Consider the following 19,021-nt stretch of genomic DNA (forward strand, 5'->3'; position numbering starts at 1 on the left):
CCCAGAATTGCAGTTATTATTGTACAGATTTATTTAGATATTAATATTTAATGTATAAATTATTAACAGATATAGATACTAACACCTGGAGTTAGCCTGTGTTCATATTGATGCTCCTTTTTTAAATGCTGAGCTTATCTCCTGAGGAAGCTTAAAAATACTATTTTGAAAAATAGTTTACATATTTAAATATTATTAAAATATTAATGCATATTAATAAAATATTAATTAAATACTGATGAGCACTGCTGTATCTTTATCTAAAGCCCTCTTTATCTTTTTTAACTAAAAATCCCAGAAGATCAAATTGATTAGTTGATTTATTAGCTGTCATATTCCAGGTTTCTTTGGCGTTTTTTATTGTTTGGGTCTTGCTCCTCACCTGTTTCCCGTTTTAAGAGAAATGACACAAACAGCATCTAATTAAAGAGATCTGTCATGTTAGCACTGTGTTAATTGGCTTTTAAATAAATTGCAGCCCTGCCCCTTCCTCCAGGCCTGAGGGGGTGGGATGAGGAGGCTCAAGCCGTGGCTCGGAGCAGGGTTGAGCCCCCTCTGTGCAGGGGGAAGCTGCTGGCTGGGCACGCAGCCTGAGTTGCCTGATTCCCTCAGGAAGGTCTGTGAGTACTTTCCTTACAGCAGTGGTGCCATGAGGGTGTTTTGGTGGTGCTGTCTTTCTTCCACTGTCCCCTAAAATTGGATGAACCCCAGAAATACCAAGATTTTAGTATCTGGTTGTTTTTCTTAAAATTTTTCATCTTTCTTGCTTGAACAGTATCAGCAATAAGAAATTGATGAGCTTATCTATGAGAAAGCCTTGTTCACCACATCATCTTTAACTATCAGTACAGTCTGGAGCTACAAGGTGGCTCTGGAAGCTACTGAGTTTAATTCTTGCATCCATTTACAGAGGTTTTTTCCCCCCATCCTTTTCCAGACATGCAGCCTGATCCGTCTCCTTTTCTGGGCCATTTGTAGAGAAAAACTTAAAAACATTCCAGACATCAGGCTGTTCTGGAATTTACAGGTTTGTTCTTGCCCCTCAATATGTTTTCTTTGTGGAGGAAGCATAGAGCATTGTGGGATCTGCAGAAGAAGAGTTAATTAATTTTAATGTCACAGACTGGTATTTCTCAATTCCCAAAAACAAAGTCACTCTGTTTCCTGAATCTCTGTTGTGGAAAGAAGCTCCTGCACAGGGTAAGTCTGACAGTCATAAGTTATTCATGGACCAACACAGTTTTATGTTTAGGCACCTTCATTTTCACACACAGACCTTAAAGTTACCCTTTCTTAGCTCTGTTGATTTTATTGTATGAGCATTAATTTTGCAGCTGAAGACTTTCTTGCAGGCAAAGTGGGATTTTCTATGTGGTTTTTCTAGGCTTTTTTTCATTCTTAGCTAATACTGTTTGCAGAAGGATGTCAAAGAGTTTGTGTACATAATTTTATCAAGGCTCCTGATAGGTATCCAAACAAATAGTTGTCAATTCAACTCATCTGCCCTGGTTGGTGAGCACAGAAACTGTTCCAAATTTCATGCTTGACCTTTATGTAACAGCTCATTTAATGGTCATCACTGGGGTTTTGTTTTTAATTAACTACAGTTAAAGCAGCTGTTCTGTCTGAGGACAATTTTATACTGCCCCATCTTATTGAATACAAATGTTTTAATCTGAAAAAGGTGGTATTGCCCTTTCTGCTGCTCCCTGAGAAGGTTCAGTTGGCCTGAAAATGAATTCATCCTAATGGAACACCACTGAATTTACTGTCATGTACAACAGGAAAGTGTTCCTCTTTCCCTACTCTGTATCTGCATAAACAAAAATATTAAATGGGAATCTCTAACAAAGATTTAATTTCCTATATAGCTACAAGTATTTTTAATTTTAATTATAGTGTAATTTATCTTGTGCCAGTGAAGGGTGAATCTATACATCCTGGCTGGATGAAATGTCAATTTTCAAACATTAATATTTGCATTTCTTCCAAGTTTTATCTAAACTCTGAGTTTCTTCTGATTTCCATTTTTTTTTTAACAGAATTGTCTCAAAAATGTTATGCTGCTTGAGATTTCTAACACCAAATATTAACATTTTGCATTTAACATCATATTTGGGTTTTTTTACTTCTTTCTCTTTTTAGGATTGTTTAAAGATGTTCCCTCTCCAAAGGCTGGGAGAGGAAGACCAGCAAAACTCCATAGTCTATTACTGCATTAACAAACTGTGCACCATCACATTTACCATGGACCTGTTGAGGTATGGCCAGGAACACATCCCACTGAATTAGAATTCTTGCATTCCCCATCCCTGGAAGCATTCAAGGCCAGGCTGGACAGGGCTTGGAGCAACCTGATCTATTGTAAGGTGTCCCTGTCCATGGCAGGGGGTTGGAACAAGGTGATCTTTAAAGCCCTTTCCAACCCAAAGCAGTCTATGATTTGTGCACTGCCTGCACATCTTTAACAAAAAGGAAAAATTCACCTCTCTTCAGATTTTTGTGGGGTTTTTTTTAAGGCAGGACCAGCAAAGTTGGATTTGTCCAGCTGAAAAATACTCCATCTGCCCCCTCTGCTGGTGTCCCCGCTCTAAGGCTGAAAAAACTGCAGCAGTCAGGAGAACTCAGGGAGCTTAGAGGAGAGGACACTCTCCCTCTACAGGCATAGCAATCTGTTAGGTCTATAAAATTTATCAGTCATCAGAAAGTGAGATGGCTTAAAACACCAGAGTCCTGTGAATATTCCACCACATTAGAATTCTTGCATTCCCCATCTCTGGAAGTGTCCAAGGCCAGGTTGGATGGGGCTTGGAGCAACTGGTCTAGTGGAAGGTGTAACTGCCCATGGCAGTGGGGTTAAATGAGATGGTCTTTAAGGTTTCTTCCAACCCAGTCCATTCCAGGATTTTATAATTCTAACACCTGAATGTCCAAGCTATGCCTGGGAATTGATGGGAGTATAAACTGGGTAGGGCCAAGTACAATGGCCCATAACTTGCTAGCAGAGAATCCTGGGAAGGATTTCCTAACAGCCCATTGAACTCATCTTTAGGGGATTCCCTATGGAAAATGCCTTGATGAGTTGTCCATGTGAGATGTGTCATGGGTGTCACTGGGCAGAGTGGGATTCCTGCTTTTCAGTAGCAGACTTTATCATCACTACCCCTGGTTAGTGAAAGCAGGGGGTGGGAGAAGAAAAGAAGGGGCAGAGAATGTCACTTGTAGAAGGGCAATAGCTGGAAAAAGTATTGAAAATTCCAATTCTGACAAAGATTTCAGGGGGAACACCTCTGGTTTAGGAGCTTATTGATTTTGGTTGCACCCTCTCAGAAATGCATCATCTAATTTGGGATTCCTGACATGTAGCTCAGACGCTGTGGAAGTCAAGGTTGGCAATGGAAAGATTTCCATTTATGCCAACAAAACCAAACTTTTTTTCTCATTGTCTGGGTGGCAGATATGGAATAGGGGGAAAAAACTGTTTGTGTACTTTCCAGTGTTTAAAATGACAGGCACCATCAGCCTCACCCCAACAACCTGCTGAGTTAGGTGTGGTCAGAGAAATGTTACTGCACGCTGCCCCCAGTACTCTGAGGGGGTATTCAGACACCCCAGGGACAACTGCTCCTCTCAGCACTCCCTGTCTCCTTCTGCTGAAATCATGACACAATAAAATAAGATTCATATAAAGAAAATAACCTTTATTAGACAAATCAATCAAACCCTGAAAAAACAGTGTCAGGTAAACAATACTGAAGATTTTTCCAGCAATTTAGAAACCTTTGAAACTGAGAAATTCCAGAAGTTTCATGTTCCTCTTGTTGCATTAGTAAGTTCTCTCCCTCTTGTGACATGAGCTATTGCTGTCTTGACAGCTCAAAAACCTTGCATTAACCCAGCAGTTATCTCAAAATAGTAACTTGTAAAATATTCCCTGTATAACTTTCCCACACAAATTTGTACAAAGGCGTCAAGCTGTATTCTCTTTGCTGTCTGAAAAAAGAACAAGGTTTAAAAACATCCAGCTTATTAAAAATAAACAAGTGTTTTATATACAGTACAGGAATTTCCAAACTTGAAGGAACACTGTCTCCAGGGTGGCTGTGGGGTGTAACACCCTAGACTGCCAAGGGGAGAAAATTGCAGTTAAACAAATTACTACTCCATCTTCCTCCTCAGGCCAAATGTGGCACTTCTCTCACACCTGCAGGAGCCTGATTTACAGCTCTGTATAAACCAGAAGCAAGCAGGAGATTGGCAGCCAAATAACTACTGTTTCCAAAAATGCTAATTTTCATTTCCTGCAAGAACAGGAGGAGGGTGTCACAGCCACACAGTGACCTGGGACGTTACTCATGAAAAAGCCACCTTGGAACACAGGGCTTGTTTGTCCTCCAGTTACGCTGTGTTACTTCAAACAACATGCACTTAAGGTTCAGCATTATAATCAACCCATTACACTCAAAACCTGTTGGTCTCAAATGCCAGCACCATCCAAAGCTCTTCAAACAAGCCACGACAGTGGGACTGAAGTACCAGGAGAGGGGCTGAGTCAGAGGTGAAGCAAGGAGCCAGTCCCTGTCACTCCAAAACCAGGGGCACAGTCAGGACAAAGCACAATGGAACCTGAACTAAGCCACTGGAACATGAGCCAGCAGAGAGAGACTTGCACTAGGACAGCAGCTACAGGGGGCAAGTGGCTGAAATTAGAGCCAGGAACCTCGCTGCCTCCTGAGCTCCACCAGACAGTTCCTCTTCCTCACTCCTCCTGACATCTCTGCTGGCTGCTCCAAAGCTCCCTCTCTGTGTCAGCTTCCCCACTGGCATCAGGGGAGTCTCTGCCTGGGCATCTCCCCCTTCTCTGGTGAATGCACTGAGGATTTGCAGGTGGAGCTGGCAGTCGGTTAGAGCAGAGGTGGCACAGATAGAGTGGCAGAGCTGACAGATGGTTATGAGAGAGATTAGCTCAGCACCAAGGCACTGGAAGAACCATCTGAAGAAACAATTCACTCTAACAATGAAATTGCTTTTATTAGAATGAAAGTGTTAAGCCAAGGAAATAAATTATTGCTACAATAGACATATTTAGAACATAAGGAAGGACGTTAAATCTTGAGCTTCAGGTCAATATAACCCTGAAACAGAAAGTTATACTACTTTTTTTAAATACCTCAATTTCTCTTCATGCCCTTCCAAAAACTTTATAAAATGTGCAGCTTACACAACAAATAGTAACAGAGTCACTTGTAATAAAAATCTGTACAACTCATAGCTTTAAAAATAATACACTTTTTTTTCTCCAAACTGCTATGTTACTTATTACTTATAAATATAGGGCTAACAAGTTTTAAATGCCCAAGGTCCCATCCAACACCAAAGCTATTACATTTAGTTGACAGAAGCCTTCCTGGGACTTCCCCCCAGGCAGAGGTCAGGTTTTAGGCTGTTTGAAAGAGTCTGATTATGGGCAAAAAATATCTTCATGGATGAAGACTGTCTCCTTCTACTGGTCAGAGGCCTGGGGTCTTCAGTGAGTTTGAAATGGCAATCAAACCTGGAACACAGCACCGTGCAATGGGTTAGACCAGCTGCACTCCCACGATGTGGCAGGATCCCACAGGTCCCTCTGTCCTGGCCAGCAGTGACTTTGCCAAACACTTGAAATCCGCTGTTTGTCAGAGGTAAATTTTGGTGGGGATAGAATGTTTTAGTGGAAGAGCTTTGCAGGAGAAGCACAGCTTCCCCCATGTGGAGATCTGCCTCTGTGCCTCAGGACTTGCCCAAAGGCTATGTGCTGCTGTCCCTGCTGCTCCTGTGGCCACTTCAAAAGTCTCATCTGTGACCCTCCAGAAGGGGCTCTGGATCTTAAATCTGAACCTTGGCTGGTTCTGTACAGCTGGTTCTGAATACCTGCACCTGCAGGTCACGAGCCATGGGCCTGTGTAGTGTCACACCCCACAGTGCCAAACCTATGAGCCACTCACCACCCTGTGCCTTGACCCTTCAAGCCCCAATCCTGCCTCTCTCACACTTGTACCCCTCTGCTCCCTGTGAAAAAGGAGGCTCAGCCCTAATGACAGAGAGGACAAGGCTGAGGCAGGAGCAGGCTGGTTTGAGTGGGCCCTGACATGACATACCAAGGGCTGCCACCTATGAGCACAAGCCCTGCTTGGCTGCAAGTCCTGTCAGGGCTCACCCTCCTTGGATCAACAGCGATTTCCTCGCAGACAAGGCATCCTCCCAAAATCACTAAGTACAGGAGCAACATCTGGCAGCTCCCTCAGGGCATCTTGACCATAACCTAGCAGGTTCCTCTGCCTCTGGTGAAGCACCATTTCCTTTGGAGGTTCAAAGGAAACTGTGGGATAAATTCACCCTGGGGAGAATACCATGATTCCCCAAGGCAGTTCAGAGGAACTAAGAGCAGGATTTTGGCAAACAGCCACAAGAAACAGATTAGTGGTTAGACAGGTGGGCAGCATTCAAAGGAGGAAAACAGCTCATCTGAACACTCAGGAGGTGGTCAAGCCTCTACTATCTGAACATGATTTTGCTTGTTTTGCTTCTGCAAGGCAGAAAGCATCAGACCAGCTGTTCAGAGTGTGGCTCCATGGGAGCTGCTCTTCTGTAACCAGATGAATCAGAGCCTCAGACACCAGTCAGGAACACATGGGGAAAACTCAAAAGAGAAGCTGAGGGTGAGGTTTCCCTGACTCAGAGCTACTGCCAAACCTGACCAGCACTCAGAGCTGCTGGAGAAACTGCTGCAGGGGCTACTTACAACAACTCCACTTCCTGAGGCAGGGCCGAGGGGCTCACACTATTCTTGAGGGAGTTATGGTGACCTGGCCTGCTTTCTGCAGAAGAGAGAAGCCAGCATTAGTACAGGGTTAGAGGACAACAGCAATAGGACACAATCTAGTGGGAAGGGAAGCAGCTCTCAGGAACTCTTAGGAACACACTGACATCTCAGAGCAACAGGCTCCCACTCCTCCATCTCATCGCTCCCCAAAAAAGGCCAAAACCTCCCAGGAAAGGAGTTTGGCAGCATCTGCAGCAGAGCTCCAGCCATTCCAGGTTGTTTTATATGTACCCCAGGCCACGGCAGCATTATAACTCCTGTTTGTGCAGCAACCCCTCCCTGTGCAGCCTCCAGCACTGCAGGTCCTTTCCAGCTCCTCTCCTCAGGGATCTTGGCCACCACAGGGGTGGCTCCTGCACCAGAGGGGCTCTTGCCCACCCCAGAGGGGGCAAGTCTCTGCAAGAGGAAAATGTCACTTCCCCACAGTGACCCCGAGCCCAAAAGCAGCATCTTCGGTCCCCCTGTGAGAGGCAGTGGCTTGAACTGGAGAAGCAGTTGCAGGAACAGGCAAAGTGAAGAGAGTGTTTAGGCTGCTTGCACTTACTGCAGAAATGTACTGGCTGTTTGTGAACCTGGGTCTGCCCTCCATGGCAGAGCTGTGTTGTGGGCCCACAGGCATGTAGGGGGGCGAGCTCATGTCTTCACAGAAGCTTTCTTGTGGGACGTTGGAGACACAGCCACTGTCGGAGCCACTGGAGCCAGTGGCTGACATGCAGTGCGATGACTCTGAGCTCTCTGTTGCTGGGGAAAGAGAGGAAAGTCACTCTGATAACCATGACTTTGGGCTGCTATTAAGCTGTGCCACATACACTTGATAATGTACCTGTCTGCAAAGGCACTGGCCACACAAGCCCACATGTCAGCCACACTCCTGTCCGGGCCTCTTTAAGGCCACAGACAACAAATCAACACCAACACCAAGCCTGCCTGTGGGTATGGCTGCAGCTCAGCAGGTATTTTTTAACCCCTGCATTTGAGCTAACTTCCCCCATGGAAGCTGAGACAAAGCTGGCATGGAAGGGCAGGGCCCTCATGCCCTGGTGTGGGTAGGAGACAGGGACTGCTGTGACCCCAGAGAGTCTGGTCTGACCAAACAGCACCGAACAAGGTGTGGGAATGAGCCCACATATCCGAGGTGCTGCAGAACACTGGGGCCATACGTACTCAGTGAGGGCTGGCTGCTGGTCTCGTGCTCCAGCTCATCTTCCTCGATGCAAGTGCCAATGTCAAAGGGGCGTCTGGGGGCCAGGACTCCTGGCAGCAGAGTCTGGTCAAGGTACATGTGGAGGTTGAGGGGCCCCAGCAGGGAGGAGGAGGAGGAAGGAGCGTAGGCAGTGGGGGTGCTGCCGGTGGAGAGCTGCATCTGTGTCCTCTTGAAGGGGTTGGAATGGTCAAACAGAGACACTGCAATTGATGCTCTGGTCCTGGCACCTGCCAGAAAGCATACAAAAAACTCCCTGAGAACCAGTCCTGCCTCACTCTCACAGAGAAAGGGGGAAGGCACAGCTGGCACCTACCTCTGCCTTTCATGATGTAATCGATAGCACGGTCACTGATAGCTGCCTCACTGGGTTTGATATCCAGGAATGGCTTGTTACCCACACCCATGGAGACCATCTCCTGCATACGGATTTCTGGAGAAGAAGAGACCCACAGCCACAATGTGAGGTTGACCTGACCCAACCCTCCCCACAGGCATTATTCAGCCACAGGTTAGAGCACTCCTGGGCCAGGCTGTTTCTGAACTGCTGAGATTAGATCTGTTCTCCCCTTCCTTCCCTCCCCAGTGCTGTGGAGTCTCCAAGAACAAGCAATCATGCCCTGTTCTGGCCAAGTAGCTCAGTGCCATGCCACCTACTAGAGTCCTGCCAAGCGGGAAGCCTGCGGGGGCAGGAGGGATTTGGCCAGCATGATCCAGTAGTGAGCTTCAGTAGTGGCCTAGATCACAGGGAGACCAGCAAGTCTTTCGGGGCACAGTCTGTGCTTGCAGGACAGGAATCCCTGAGTGTGGATCTCCTGTTTCTCTCATGGAGAACAGGTGGGTGTCTAAAGTCATACAGAGTTGCCTGGGGATGAGGGGCAGGGAAGGGACATGCCCAGCCAAGCCCAGCACATGCTCCTGAGGCTGCATGCTGGCACAGTTGCTTGTTGCACAGAGCTGCCTGGTAACAGCATCCGAACCTACTCAGGACAGCATGAGCTGAACAGGGCTCCCGCACCTTTTGCGGCACAGAAGGAATTCCAGGAAGGAATCAGACCTTTATTGCGGGCTGCCTGCTGCCACAAGATCTTGGCAATGTCGCGGGTCCAGGCCTGCTTAGTCTCAGCTGAGCTGGCCTGGAGGATGTAGGTGTCGCTGGATTTCCGCCTTCGGAACCAGATCTCGAAGCGCAGGCCGCTGTCTCCAGAGTTCTCCGTCAGACCAATGTCTGCAGTCTGTGAGGAACAGGAAAAGCAAAGCATCAACCAGACTGCATCAGGAGCAGAAGGAGTAAACTGTTTGAACCTTGTGTTAGAGCTATCCCCAGCTTGGCAGACCTAACAAGGAGTCTGAGGGTCTGGACAGGAGGCAGGTATGTCCTGGGCACAGCTGAGCACAGAAAGCTCAGGCAATTCCCACTGCTTCAGCCAGAATTAGCACCACTTCCCTGGCATGTACACATCACGTTTCCCCCACACTCCCCGGCCCTCAGAAAATGCTTGCCCCACATCTCACAGCACAGAGAGGGCCTAGGCATTAATGTGTGAAGTATTCCCTTCTGGCTTCACTGCATGGTTTCGAGGAGGCTTAGAAGTGGTGGGAACAGCTCCTCTGCTGAAGGTGCTCCTGCTTCCCATTCCAGAGGCATGCACCGTGGGGAAACCAGCCATGGACACTTCGCACACAAGAGGGCGCTGCAGAGCTGCCCTTACCTTGAAGGAGCGCTTGTAGATGTACACATCAAAGCCACCCTCGATCCTCTTGGGCTTGCTAAAGAGGACGAGGTCCTCAAAGAGGAAGACGTGTCGCTGGCACTTCCTGCGGCCCAGCCAGATGGTGAACTCGTCCTGCCGCACCAGCTGCCCCTGCTCCTTCAAGTTTACCTGGACACAGAGGACATCCTCATAAAGACTCCATCAGTAGTAGACTCCATCCAGGCAGCCCTAGACCTGGACTTGGAGAACGGGGTCCCATATAGCTGTAGCCCAGGTGGTGAAGAAGTGGCAGCTCCCTGACATCTTAAGAGGGCTCCTGAAGAAGTCAGGCTGCATGGCATTGCTAGAGACCACATCAGGCTGAAACAGCTGGCTCCAAACTCAGGGGAGAGCTGGACCTTTCTCCTAGGCATAACCCTCAGATGACCCTCTTCTGTCACCCTGTGCAGATGTGTGACAAACCTCTGGGGTGGCAACTGCAGGAACCAGCCAGAGCTTTCTCTCAGGGAGGAAATGAGTTCCACCCACTGCCAGGAGCCCATCTGGGTCAGAAGGCCAGATCCTCAGTTCTTCCTGACCCAGACTGATCCTACTCCACCCTGAGCCCTGAGGTTTCTCCTTCCAGTGCTCCACTTCGCATGCCTCTCCAAGTCCCACCTAGATGATTTTGCCCTACCCCTGGCATTGGCATCAGTTTGAATTCTTACAATCTGCCTGATGATCCTCTTTTCACCAGCTCAAGAGATGAAAGGTCCAAAGCAGCCTACAGGATGCCATCTGCAAGGGCTGCCAGGCTACCTCCCATCACTGGTAAGCATCTGGGAGCATGTTTATGACAAGCAGCTCACCCAGCTAAGGTAGCAGCACCCAGGCTCTCCATCCTAGGAAATCAAGGAGACCTTCAGGCCCCACTGTTCCCTTGCCCCATGCCTCAGCAGTCCTGCTTTACTGTACTGGCAGACAGCACTCTGATCACTAGGAAAACCTGAGGGGAGGCTCACCATACAATCCAAATACCCCAGGTCTAGAGAAGGGGGAGTAAGTGTGGCTCTGTTCCCCAGGGCAGGGGAAGACAGTGGAACGTACGTCACAGTCACGGATGGCATCCATGGCCAGCAGGTCATTTCCATGCCGGAGCTGAAACTTCACCATCTCCTCAGCTGCACGGAGATAGCCCAGCTCCTGCTCTTGTGCCTCGCTGCACTCCTTGATCAGGTCCTTCAGGAGTAGGGCATATTTGCTCATCCGCTGGATGGGTTTCAGCAGGTAGGAGGCCAGGTCCATCTTATCCCCCAGCTGCACCTGCTTGAACTGAGAAATGCAGCGAGAGTGAAGGCAGCAGCTTCACCAAGGAGCACCCTGGGCCCCCAGGCAAGCACTGACACCTCTCTTGACTGGGGTACTCAGGGAAAACGAGTATTCTTGGGGAAATGCAAGGCCACAGGACCAAAGCTTCTGTGTGCTGGGTTCCTTTCCCAAGCCCTTGCTGCATCTCTGCACTGTCCGTTCCATAAAGCTGTGCAGAGTCATGCCAGGAAAGCAGAGGCAGCACTGAGCCTGCCTTAGGCAGGGAAACTGGCTTTGCTTAAACAGATCAGTGACCAAATAACACTGAGCAATCCCGATAGAGGCAGTGAAACTTACCTTGAAGAAGGTATTCCCATGGCTTGCCAGCAGCGAGTCTGACTTCGGCTTGTTCTTGCTATACAGCGCATACATTCCAAACTGGTCTTTCTGCAGAAGAGATCCATCCTCGTGTAAGACCCATGCACCCAGGACACGGGGACAGCCATGACCCTGGTAGGTTACTCTAGTACTTCTGCCTCTCCCAGGCTGCACCAGAGCCTCCTCTGATATCAGGAATAACTTTGCTTCAAGCTCACTAAGAGCCACGGAATGTTCTTGTCTTCCTACTCCTAGAGTAGCTAGGACTTCCTGATTCATTGTCCTGCTACCCCTAGCCCCTTCCATACCCCTATGGTCACCCGGTAGCATTCACACCAGGTAGCAGCAAACATGCATGGGGCAGCTGACCTTAAGACCTATGTCCCTGTGCTTCTGCCCAGCAGCCCTTTTCACCCACAGCTGGTCTGTACCTCTCCACTCACTGAAGTCATTCCCACTTACACCACAGACAGAAAACAGGTAAGGGATGTCCCTGGAGAAGCAGATGGGCTTTAAGGAGCAGACATTTTGTTTCCCTGGCAGGGTCTCTTGGTAGCAAAGCACAACAGGAAAGGTACAGAAACCAAGCTCATGTCTGGAAGAGCCCAACCCCAGGGGCAAGGTCCTGATGCCTTACGTGTCGCAGGAAGCAGTGGCTGACCCTCAGTGGGTGGTTGCAGCAGCTCTCAAGCTCTCGCAGGAAGTATTGGCTGTGGAAGTCATAGAGTTTCTCCAGGTTTCCAAAAATGACGCTGCGCTTCCCACGCAGGTCCTGGGGGAGGTCGAGGCGCTCCATCTCGGGGAAGTAGCTGTCGATGATGTAGCAAAGCGACCGCACGTATTCCCGCTCCGTGGTTACCATCTCATCGATGATGTGCCGCAGTTTGCTGCAACAGGAAACACTCAGCCTTGAAGGACCTAGGCTGCAGCTGGGCTACAGCACCCAGAGTGCCTGCAAAGCACTGGACTATTCCCTACAGAAGCGCTCCCCGAAACCAGCATGGAAATGAGATTATCCCTTAGCATGGTCCAAGCTCAGACACACAACTGTCCATGATAGCTCTGACCCTGAGCACTGACAGGACTCAAGGGAACAGCATGAAGCTGCGTCAGGGAAGGTTTAGGCTGAGGCTATTAGAAATAGGTTCTTCACCCAGAGAGAGGGTGGTTAGGCACTGGAACAGGCTCCCCAGAGAAGCGGTCATGGCACCAAGCCTGTCAGAGCTCAAGAAACATTTGGAAAAGGTTCCTGAGCACAGGGTGTGATTCTTGGGGTAGTCCAATGCAGAGTCAGAAGTTGGATCAATTATCCTTTTGGGTCTCCCTTCCAACTCAGGATATTCTGTGGTTCTGAAGATTCAGGAAGAGTACCCAGCCCCTGCTCTGGACACAGTGGGCTGCTCTGCAGATGGCTGCTCTCCTGAAACAACAGTGACAGCAGAAGTCACAGTAACTTCTGTGAGGAGTCAGCCTGATGACTGGAGACTGTGGGAAGCAATGTTAACCCTGGGAGAACAACAGCTCTAGACCTAGGTGCTGTTGGGCTTGTCCTAGTAAAAGTGAGAGAGAAACTGAAGCATCCTAACGCTTCATCAGTGAACAGCAGTTCCTAGCACAGGTTGCTCTCACACATCCCAAAGGATGCCTCATAGGTACTCCAGGTTTCCACTGTGAGGCAGTGTAGCACCAAACATAACTATTTCAATGTGTCCTTGCCTTCCCTGCCTTTCAGCTTTCCCTCAAGTCAACTCCTCTGGCTGTTCAGAGAACAGAGCAGAGGGACTGCCTCAGCACCCATGGACACGGCAGGCCTGCTGCATCGCTCCTTTGAGAAGCAAAGTGGTCAGCCCACTATGTGCTGATGCACGTTTCCTGCCATGAGCTTTTCTGGGTATCCCTAGGGTACCAGAGCCCCCTTCCAGAAGATTTCACTGTCCCCAGCCATTTCACACGAGTAACGGTGGTCCCCCAGCATCCAGCACTCTTTTCTCATCTCTGCCATTAATTTTTTACTTTTATTTTAATCTTTTCCAGTGAGAGCAATTGAAAAACCTGCCTGGAGACCCCTTGTCAAGGACAGCTCATACCTCTGAGCTCTCCAAAGCCTAGGCACACACTGTAGTATGACAACAAAGTTGAGATTCTCAAGAACAGAGAAGGAAAACAGCACGAATGCCGGCTGTTGGACACCCAGAGATTTCAGCCCCAAAGCACAAATACAAACACCCTCTTACCTGTGAAGCTTCTGTCACAAGGTGCTGGAAGTGCCTCCTTTCCAGTCTGGGTACAGCACTCCCAAAAGTGTGGCGGACGATGCCCTGTGCTTCTGCTCTCCCACTGCACCTGTACCCCTGGCTTTTTGAGGTCCCTGAGTACTGTTTCTGCAATCCCTCATCCTCCAATGCTAGCAATGTTCAGAGACTCCCTCTCCTGTCTGGGAACTGAACTTTCCCCTCTTAAGAGGAATCACATTGTGAGGGAAGAGCCACAAAGCCCATTTCTCTGTCTCCCCACCAAGGAAGGTGCCGGATTATGTGGGGACATCCCTGTGGGCTCGTTTAGCACCACACACACATATGCAGGGAAGCTGGAGCTACATCTCCATCTATCTGCCCTGTAACCAGTGCCAAAGTAACCAGCACTACAGAACTCCTCTAATCTCTGCTGGCTGCCTTTTCACCACCCTCAGAAATGGAGCACCAAATGTCACTGCCACTTACCTGCCCCAGCTCTTGGCTTCCGACCCGGAGAGGCAGCCCCTCTGTCCCTCCAGCAGGCAGTCTGCAGCCCAGTTGCTCACAGCTGGCTGCCGCAGCGCGAACGTCCTGTCCACCAGCTCAGTGCTGCTCACCTCCAGCCCCTTAATGAACACACCGGTGTTGCCGTATCTGGCCGGCTCGCTCCTCTGGCAGCTTGACCACAGGCTCTCACCACAAGGCAGGTCAAAGCTTTGGGCCTTCCTGAGCACCTTCCTGGGAGGCAGCTTCCCAGGGACTGGAGTGGATGCAGAAGGCTGCTTCACCTCTGGGATTTCTAATATGCTGTCCAGGTTTGGCTTTTCTTCAGGCAGTGTTGGAGACTTACAGGCCCTGATGGCGAAAGAAATTCTGCTTGAGTGAGGACCAGGGCTGAGAGCAGCCTGGCAGGCAAATTCTTCCCCAGCATTGACATCGCCAGGGCAGCTCAGGGAGAGTGAGGGAGCTTTCTCCTTAGCCCACTCCAGAGAGCTGTTGGTTCTGTTGTAGCCATGGGATGCACTGTGAGTCCTGTCCCAGTGGGACCTGGAGGCAGCCCCCTCAGAGTGCCTCCGGTGGGACAGAGTGCCAGTCTCGCTGCCAGCCTGGGGCTGCTCCCCCACAGCTGGGTTGCGGTCTGACAGCAGAGACTTCCTTGTTTTCAAGGCCGCTTCGAGTTTCTTTTCAAAAACCAGCTTGGTCTCCTGGCATTTAGACCATGCAAATTTCCACTGCTTGAGCCCCTTGTCACTCTTCAGCTCACAGGCCAGCTCCTTCATCTCTTGGAATCGGGCAGTACTGATGTCTGGGTGCTGCCCCTTGTAACTCTCCAGGCACTTGATCACATCTGCACAGTGCTCAGCAGAGCTGCAGTCCTCCATGCTGATACAGGCAAGGTGTCGCATCCCTTCCAAGGCCCACTCGTATGCCTGCAGAGCAAGAATAAAAAGCAACAGCCAGTCAGAAGGACTCAGTGAAGAATAACCCTCACTTGGTGCCTGAAGACAAGAGAAAGCATCAGTGTCTGGCCACCACAGTTCCTTGAGTGTGCAGAGTCGGGGGGGCTGCTATTGTCAATTGGGCTTAACAATTCAGCAAAACAAACAGCCCCTTATGCAAAGGGCTTCAGCTGTGCTGGCTGCTCTGTCACAGCCCCACCTCCCTGCCAGGTCCCTTCGAGCTGGCACCCACACTGCTGGGCACGTTTGTCCTCTCTGGGTAGTGGGGCCCAGGGAAAGCTGCTGCTAAGACTGTAGGAATTCACACCTCAGTGTGGCCCTGCTCAGTCTAAAACCTGGAACTCTCCCTCCTCCTTTGCCCAGCCACTTTCAGCACTGTCATGCAGGACAAGGTCAAGGGGGCACCAGTAAGCTGCAGGCAACGGGACTGCTGCCCTCTACACTGTTTTCCTGGAACTGACAGCACACAGAAGCCTGGAGCTTCACCACAGCTGGGCTGTATGGATCACCCCAAATGCTCTGACCCACCCTTGCAGCAAGAAGGAATCTGAGACTGTGCAGCCTGTGCATCTTCTATGCCTGCTGGCAGCTTGTGCTGTGCTCTGCCTGCCTGGCTCTGCTTGCCACTGCACTACATGCTTGTGCTTGTTAGTCAAATACTGAGCTCAGCAGTTTATTTCTAATACTCCAGGAATGCTGGAAGCAGCTTCATGGGGCTTAACTCTAGCAGTGGTGCATGTGCTGGCCTTGCTAAAACAGTTCTGCCACATCAGTCAACCAAGAGAAGTGGGACAAAATGTGGTCCAGTGACAAATACGAGGGAAGAGTGAGTGCCTTATCATCATGGAAGAAATGGAGCTCAGCACCAAGACCTGTCTGTCATCGATCAAAAGCAGAAGAAAGGCAAGCATCTGACTTAGGCTCATAAGCCACTATTTTCTCTATAAAGCAGAGATGGTAAGATTTAATGATAACGTAAATATGACCAGCGGCCATAATCCTGGCCAGGGAACTTTACTGCTCATCAGTGAACACACAGGGTTATTTGTTGAAATCAGATGCAAAGGTGGGGAAAACACTCAGGACAGGACTGCCTGTCATCTTCTGCCTACTGCCCAGCATCAGTGGATGTGCAGAAACACCACTGGCTGCCCTGAAGCAAGCCAGACCATCTCTAGAACTTGACCTGTCAGGCCCTGCGTACCTGTAGAGAAACAACACTCATGTTTAGTGCCAGAAACAAAGTGACCGGCTTTTCCATTTCCTGAGCAGCCTCACTGTAGCAACCTTCACTCAGAGAGCTTAAATCACTTTTATGCAGCTTTAGACACTAAGAAAATCCACCCAAGCTTTATGCAAGCGGACATTACATCCCCATCAGGGATACAGTGGCCAAAGAGATCAGGTGCCAGGCTCACTCTCTGCTGGTGACAGGCAGGGCAGAAGGTACTTCATTCTCGTGATGTTCAGTCCCTGGATGGGGAAGGCTATGACAGCCAAGCGGTGCTGTTTGTAGGAGAGCTGAATGCCAGCACAGCCTGCAGCCTGAGCAGAGTCACTCTAGGGACAGATTCCACAAGAGCTCCCACAGCCGTCCACATTCTCTTTTGAGCTGCAGCTGCGTGGCGTGCGTGCAGCCAGCCCCATTACTCACGCGGAGCAAGGAGCTGCTTCAGAAACACCAGCCGCTGCTCAGGGAAAGCACTTCTCAGCCCCACACAACCGGACAACCAAAAGAGCAATAGCCCCCCTTTCCTCCCACTGCCCTGCCTAGAGCAGCAACAGGCCCCTGACCTGCCTCTCTCTTGATCCAGGCTTTATGCTCTAGACTTGCCCACTGCTGGGGGCCAGGAGGGGTGTGCAGAGGTAGAGGCCATGTCAGATTCTGGTGAGAATCCTCATTTATGTGTGATGCAGAGGTTCTTCTATTCCCTGGAGATGGGAGCATTTCAAGGCGAGGTGAATCACTGAGTGCAGCGGAGCCCAGCAGATCTGCACAGCAGTGACAGATGGCCTATTCTGCTGTGGGGTTTTGAGCTGCCCCCTCCAGCTGTACGCAAACCAACACCAGCCCCTTCCATCTCTGCCCCAAGCAAGGCTTGTCCATCCGTCTCAGCTAAGAAAGGGCACATCTCACCTCTCCAGCTGTGGAGGTCAATGGGTGATCCTCACTGAAGGCTGCATGCTGGCTGCCTTTTGCTCAGTGATGGGAAAAGCTGAGCTCAAAAGGCACCCGGGGCTGTCAAAGAGGGTGCTGAGAGCAATGTGCAGTAAAGAGACAGCCAGCAGGCCTGCCTGGACTTTATATTAACCAGTCAGGAAGGCAGCTGCCCTGTGAAGGCCTTATCTAAGGCTGGGGTACTCACTTCCACGCACAGATGGGAGAGAGAGAGAGAAAACAGACTCTTTTATTTCTTGGAAACTCTGCAGATCTGCATGCATTACTGTGAGGAGGCATCAGGGCTACAAACCATACAGGGTAGCAGCCCCACCACTTCTCATCTTCATATAGTCTCTGTCTGTTCTTGGCAAGGACTCCAGGGTTAAGCAGAAATGGCTCTCAATCTCAGTGGTATTTCCTTCCATCCCCAAAGCCTGTTGCAGGCCAGCAACAGCTCAGCTTTGTTCCCTGCACAATGGAGCAGCCCTCCACACCCTGCAGCTTGCTTGGTAACATGCTAAGTGACCACCAAGGCTTTCTGCAGTCACATCATCTGCTTCAACTGCCCCTTTTTGCACATAAATGGCAGTCTCCTCCAGGGACCAAGTGTGCCCCCATCCTCATGCAGGCAGGGGTATTGCTGTCATCTGTCACCCCCAGTAAGGTTGCAAACAACACTGAGCCAACCCAGGATATGGCCCTCTGGATGAGGGGCTTTTGGGGAGTAGGCAGCCCTACAGCTTCCCTGCAGAGCTGCAAGAGCTGCTCAGATAAAAGGAGGCACCTGTGCGCAGGGAAGCTGAAATCTTCCCAAACATGTCTGGAACCGGGCAGGAAGAAGCCTGTACCTCAGCTTTTGATCTTTACAGGCAAGTCGTTACTGAAACTCTCAATTACAGGATTAAAGACAAACATGCTTCCTGCATATGCAGGACTGGCCTATCCTGCAACAGGCATCAGCAACAGGTTGGTCCTGCCAGGCTGCCCGGGAGAGGCCTGGGCTCTCAGGGACCTGCCATGCTGTAAGGAAAAGCCAGGGACTTCACTGGACTATGGTGCAACCCTCAAGCCCATCATCCTCTGTCGGTCCCTGATCATTTCACCATGGACAAGGCTTGCAGCACATCGTGGACAGGAGCTCCTGGAGTCTGTTGGGTTTGGCACCACTCAAGTACCATCTGCAAACACAGGTCCAGAGAAGTTGCTCAGCCCTGGCTCAGGGCACACTGCCAGCACTGAAAGCCTTCCAGGAGTCCTGGATCCTCACCTGAGCCACCACTCAGAAATTACACCTCTCCAACCCAAACCTATCACAAACCTATCAGATTCCTTGCATACTCGAGGTTAAGTGACCTCTAAGACACCTTCTGGGTAGCCAAAACAGGGAGCAGACACTGTGCATCTCAGACATATGCCAGAAGGGGCAATTTCAGGGGGGCTGCCTTTGTCCAAACCTCTTTCATCCTTTCCTGTGGGGAGATGACTGTAACTGTATTTTTCTTGACAAATAGGAAGCAATGTCTGAAGAGGCAGAGCTAGGCAGATCAACTTTCTGCAGAAGAAAAATGCACCTGGGTGGGTGACTAACTCCAGTGTGAGAAGGTTTCATTTGGAATCTCAAGTGACTGCACAGTGCAACTGAGACGGGTGATGAGAAGTCAAGACTGGTCCTGGTGGGAGCAGCAATACAGGGACGGATGGAATCATGGTTGTGGGTATGATG

General features: G+C 49.8%; 1 protein-coding gene and 1 long non-coding RNA gene across 5 annotated transcripts in view; one reads left to right on the forward strand and one right to left on the reverse strand.

Moving 5' to 3' along the window:
- The first annotated feature begins 515 nt into the window (after positions 1 to 515).
- On the forward strand, positions 516 to 2,261 carry LOC138116773 (uncharacterized). Its single transcript, XR_011154352.1, has 3 exons — positions 516 to 616; positions 938 to 1,027; positions 2,146 to 2,261. It is a non-coding gene; the product is annotated as an uncharacterized lncRNA (long non-coding RNA).
- Positions 2,262 to 3,686: 1,425 nt separating this feature from the next.
- Positions 3,687 to 19,021, reverse strand: part of PLEKHG4 (pleckstrin homology and RhoGEF domain containing G4) — an 86,978-nt gene continuing 71,643 nt past the window's right edge. The window contains exons 14-24 of one of the 4 annotated variants that reach the window (XM_069026390.1): positions 14,164 to 15,107; positions 12,081 to 12,330; positions 11,423 to 11,512; positions 10,865 to 11,089; positions 9,776 to 9,946; positions 9,121 to 9,298; positions 8,380 to 8,496; positions 8,027 to 8,293; positions 7,407 to 7,603; positions 6,782 to 6,857; positions 3,687 to 5,554 (exon numbers count right to left, since the gene is read on the reverse strand). In XM_069026390.1, the coding sequence (XP_068882491.1) occupies positions 6,816 to 6,857; positions 7,407 to 7,603; positions 8,027 to 8,293; positions 8,380 to 8,496; positions 9,121 to 9,298; positions 9,776 to 9,946; positions 10,865 to 11,089; positions 11,423 to 11,512; positions 12,081 to 12,330; positions 14,164 to 15,107 (2,481 nt within the window). In that variant the 3' untranslated portion in view covers positions 3,687 to 5,554; positions 6,782 to 6,815. The other 3 variants (XM_069026388.1, XM_069026389.1, XM_069026387.1) reach the window with 3 other exon arrangements.

Source organism: Aphelocoma coerulescens, chromosome 11, assembly GCF_041296385.1.
Source record: "Aphelocoma coerulescens isolate FSJ_1873_10779 chromosome 11, UR_Acoe_1.0, whole genome shotgun sequence".
NCBI classification, from domain to species: Eukaryota; Metazoa; Chordata; class Aves; order Passeriformes; family Corvidae; genus Aphelocoma; species Aphelocoma coerulescens.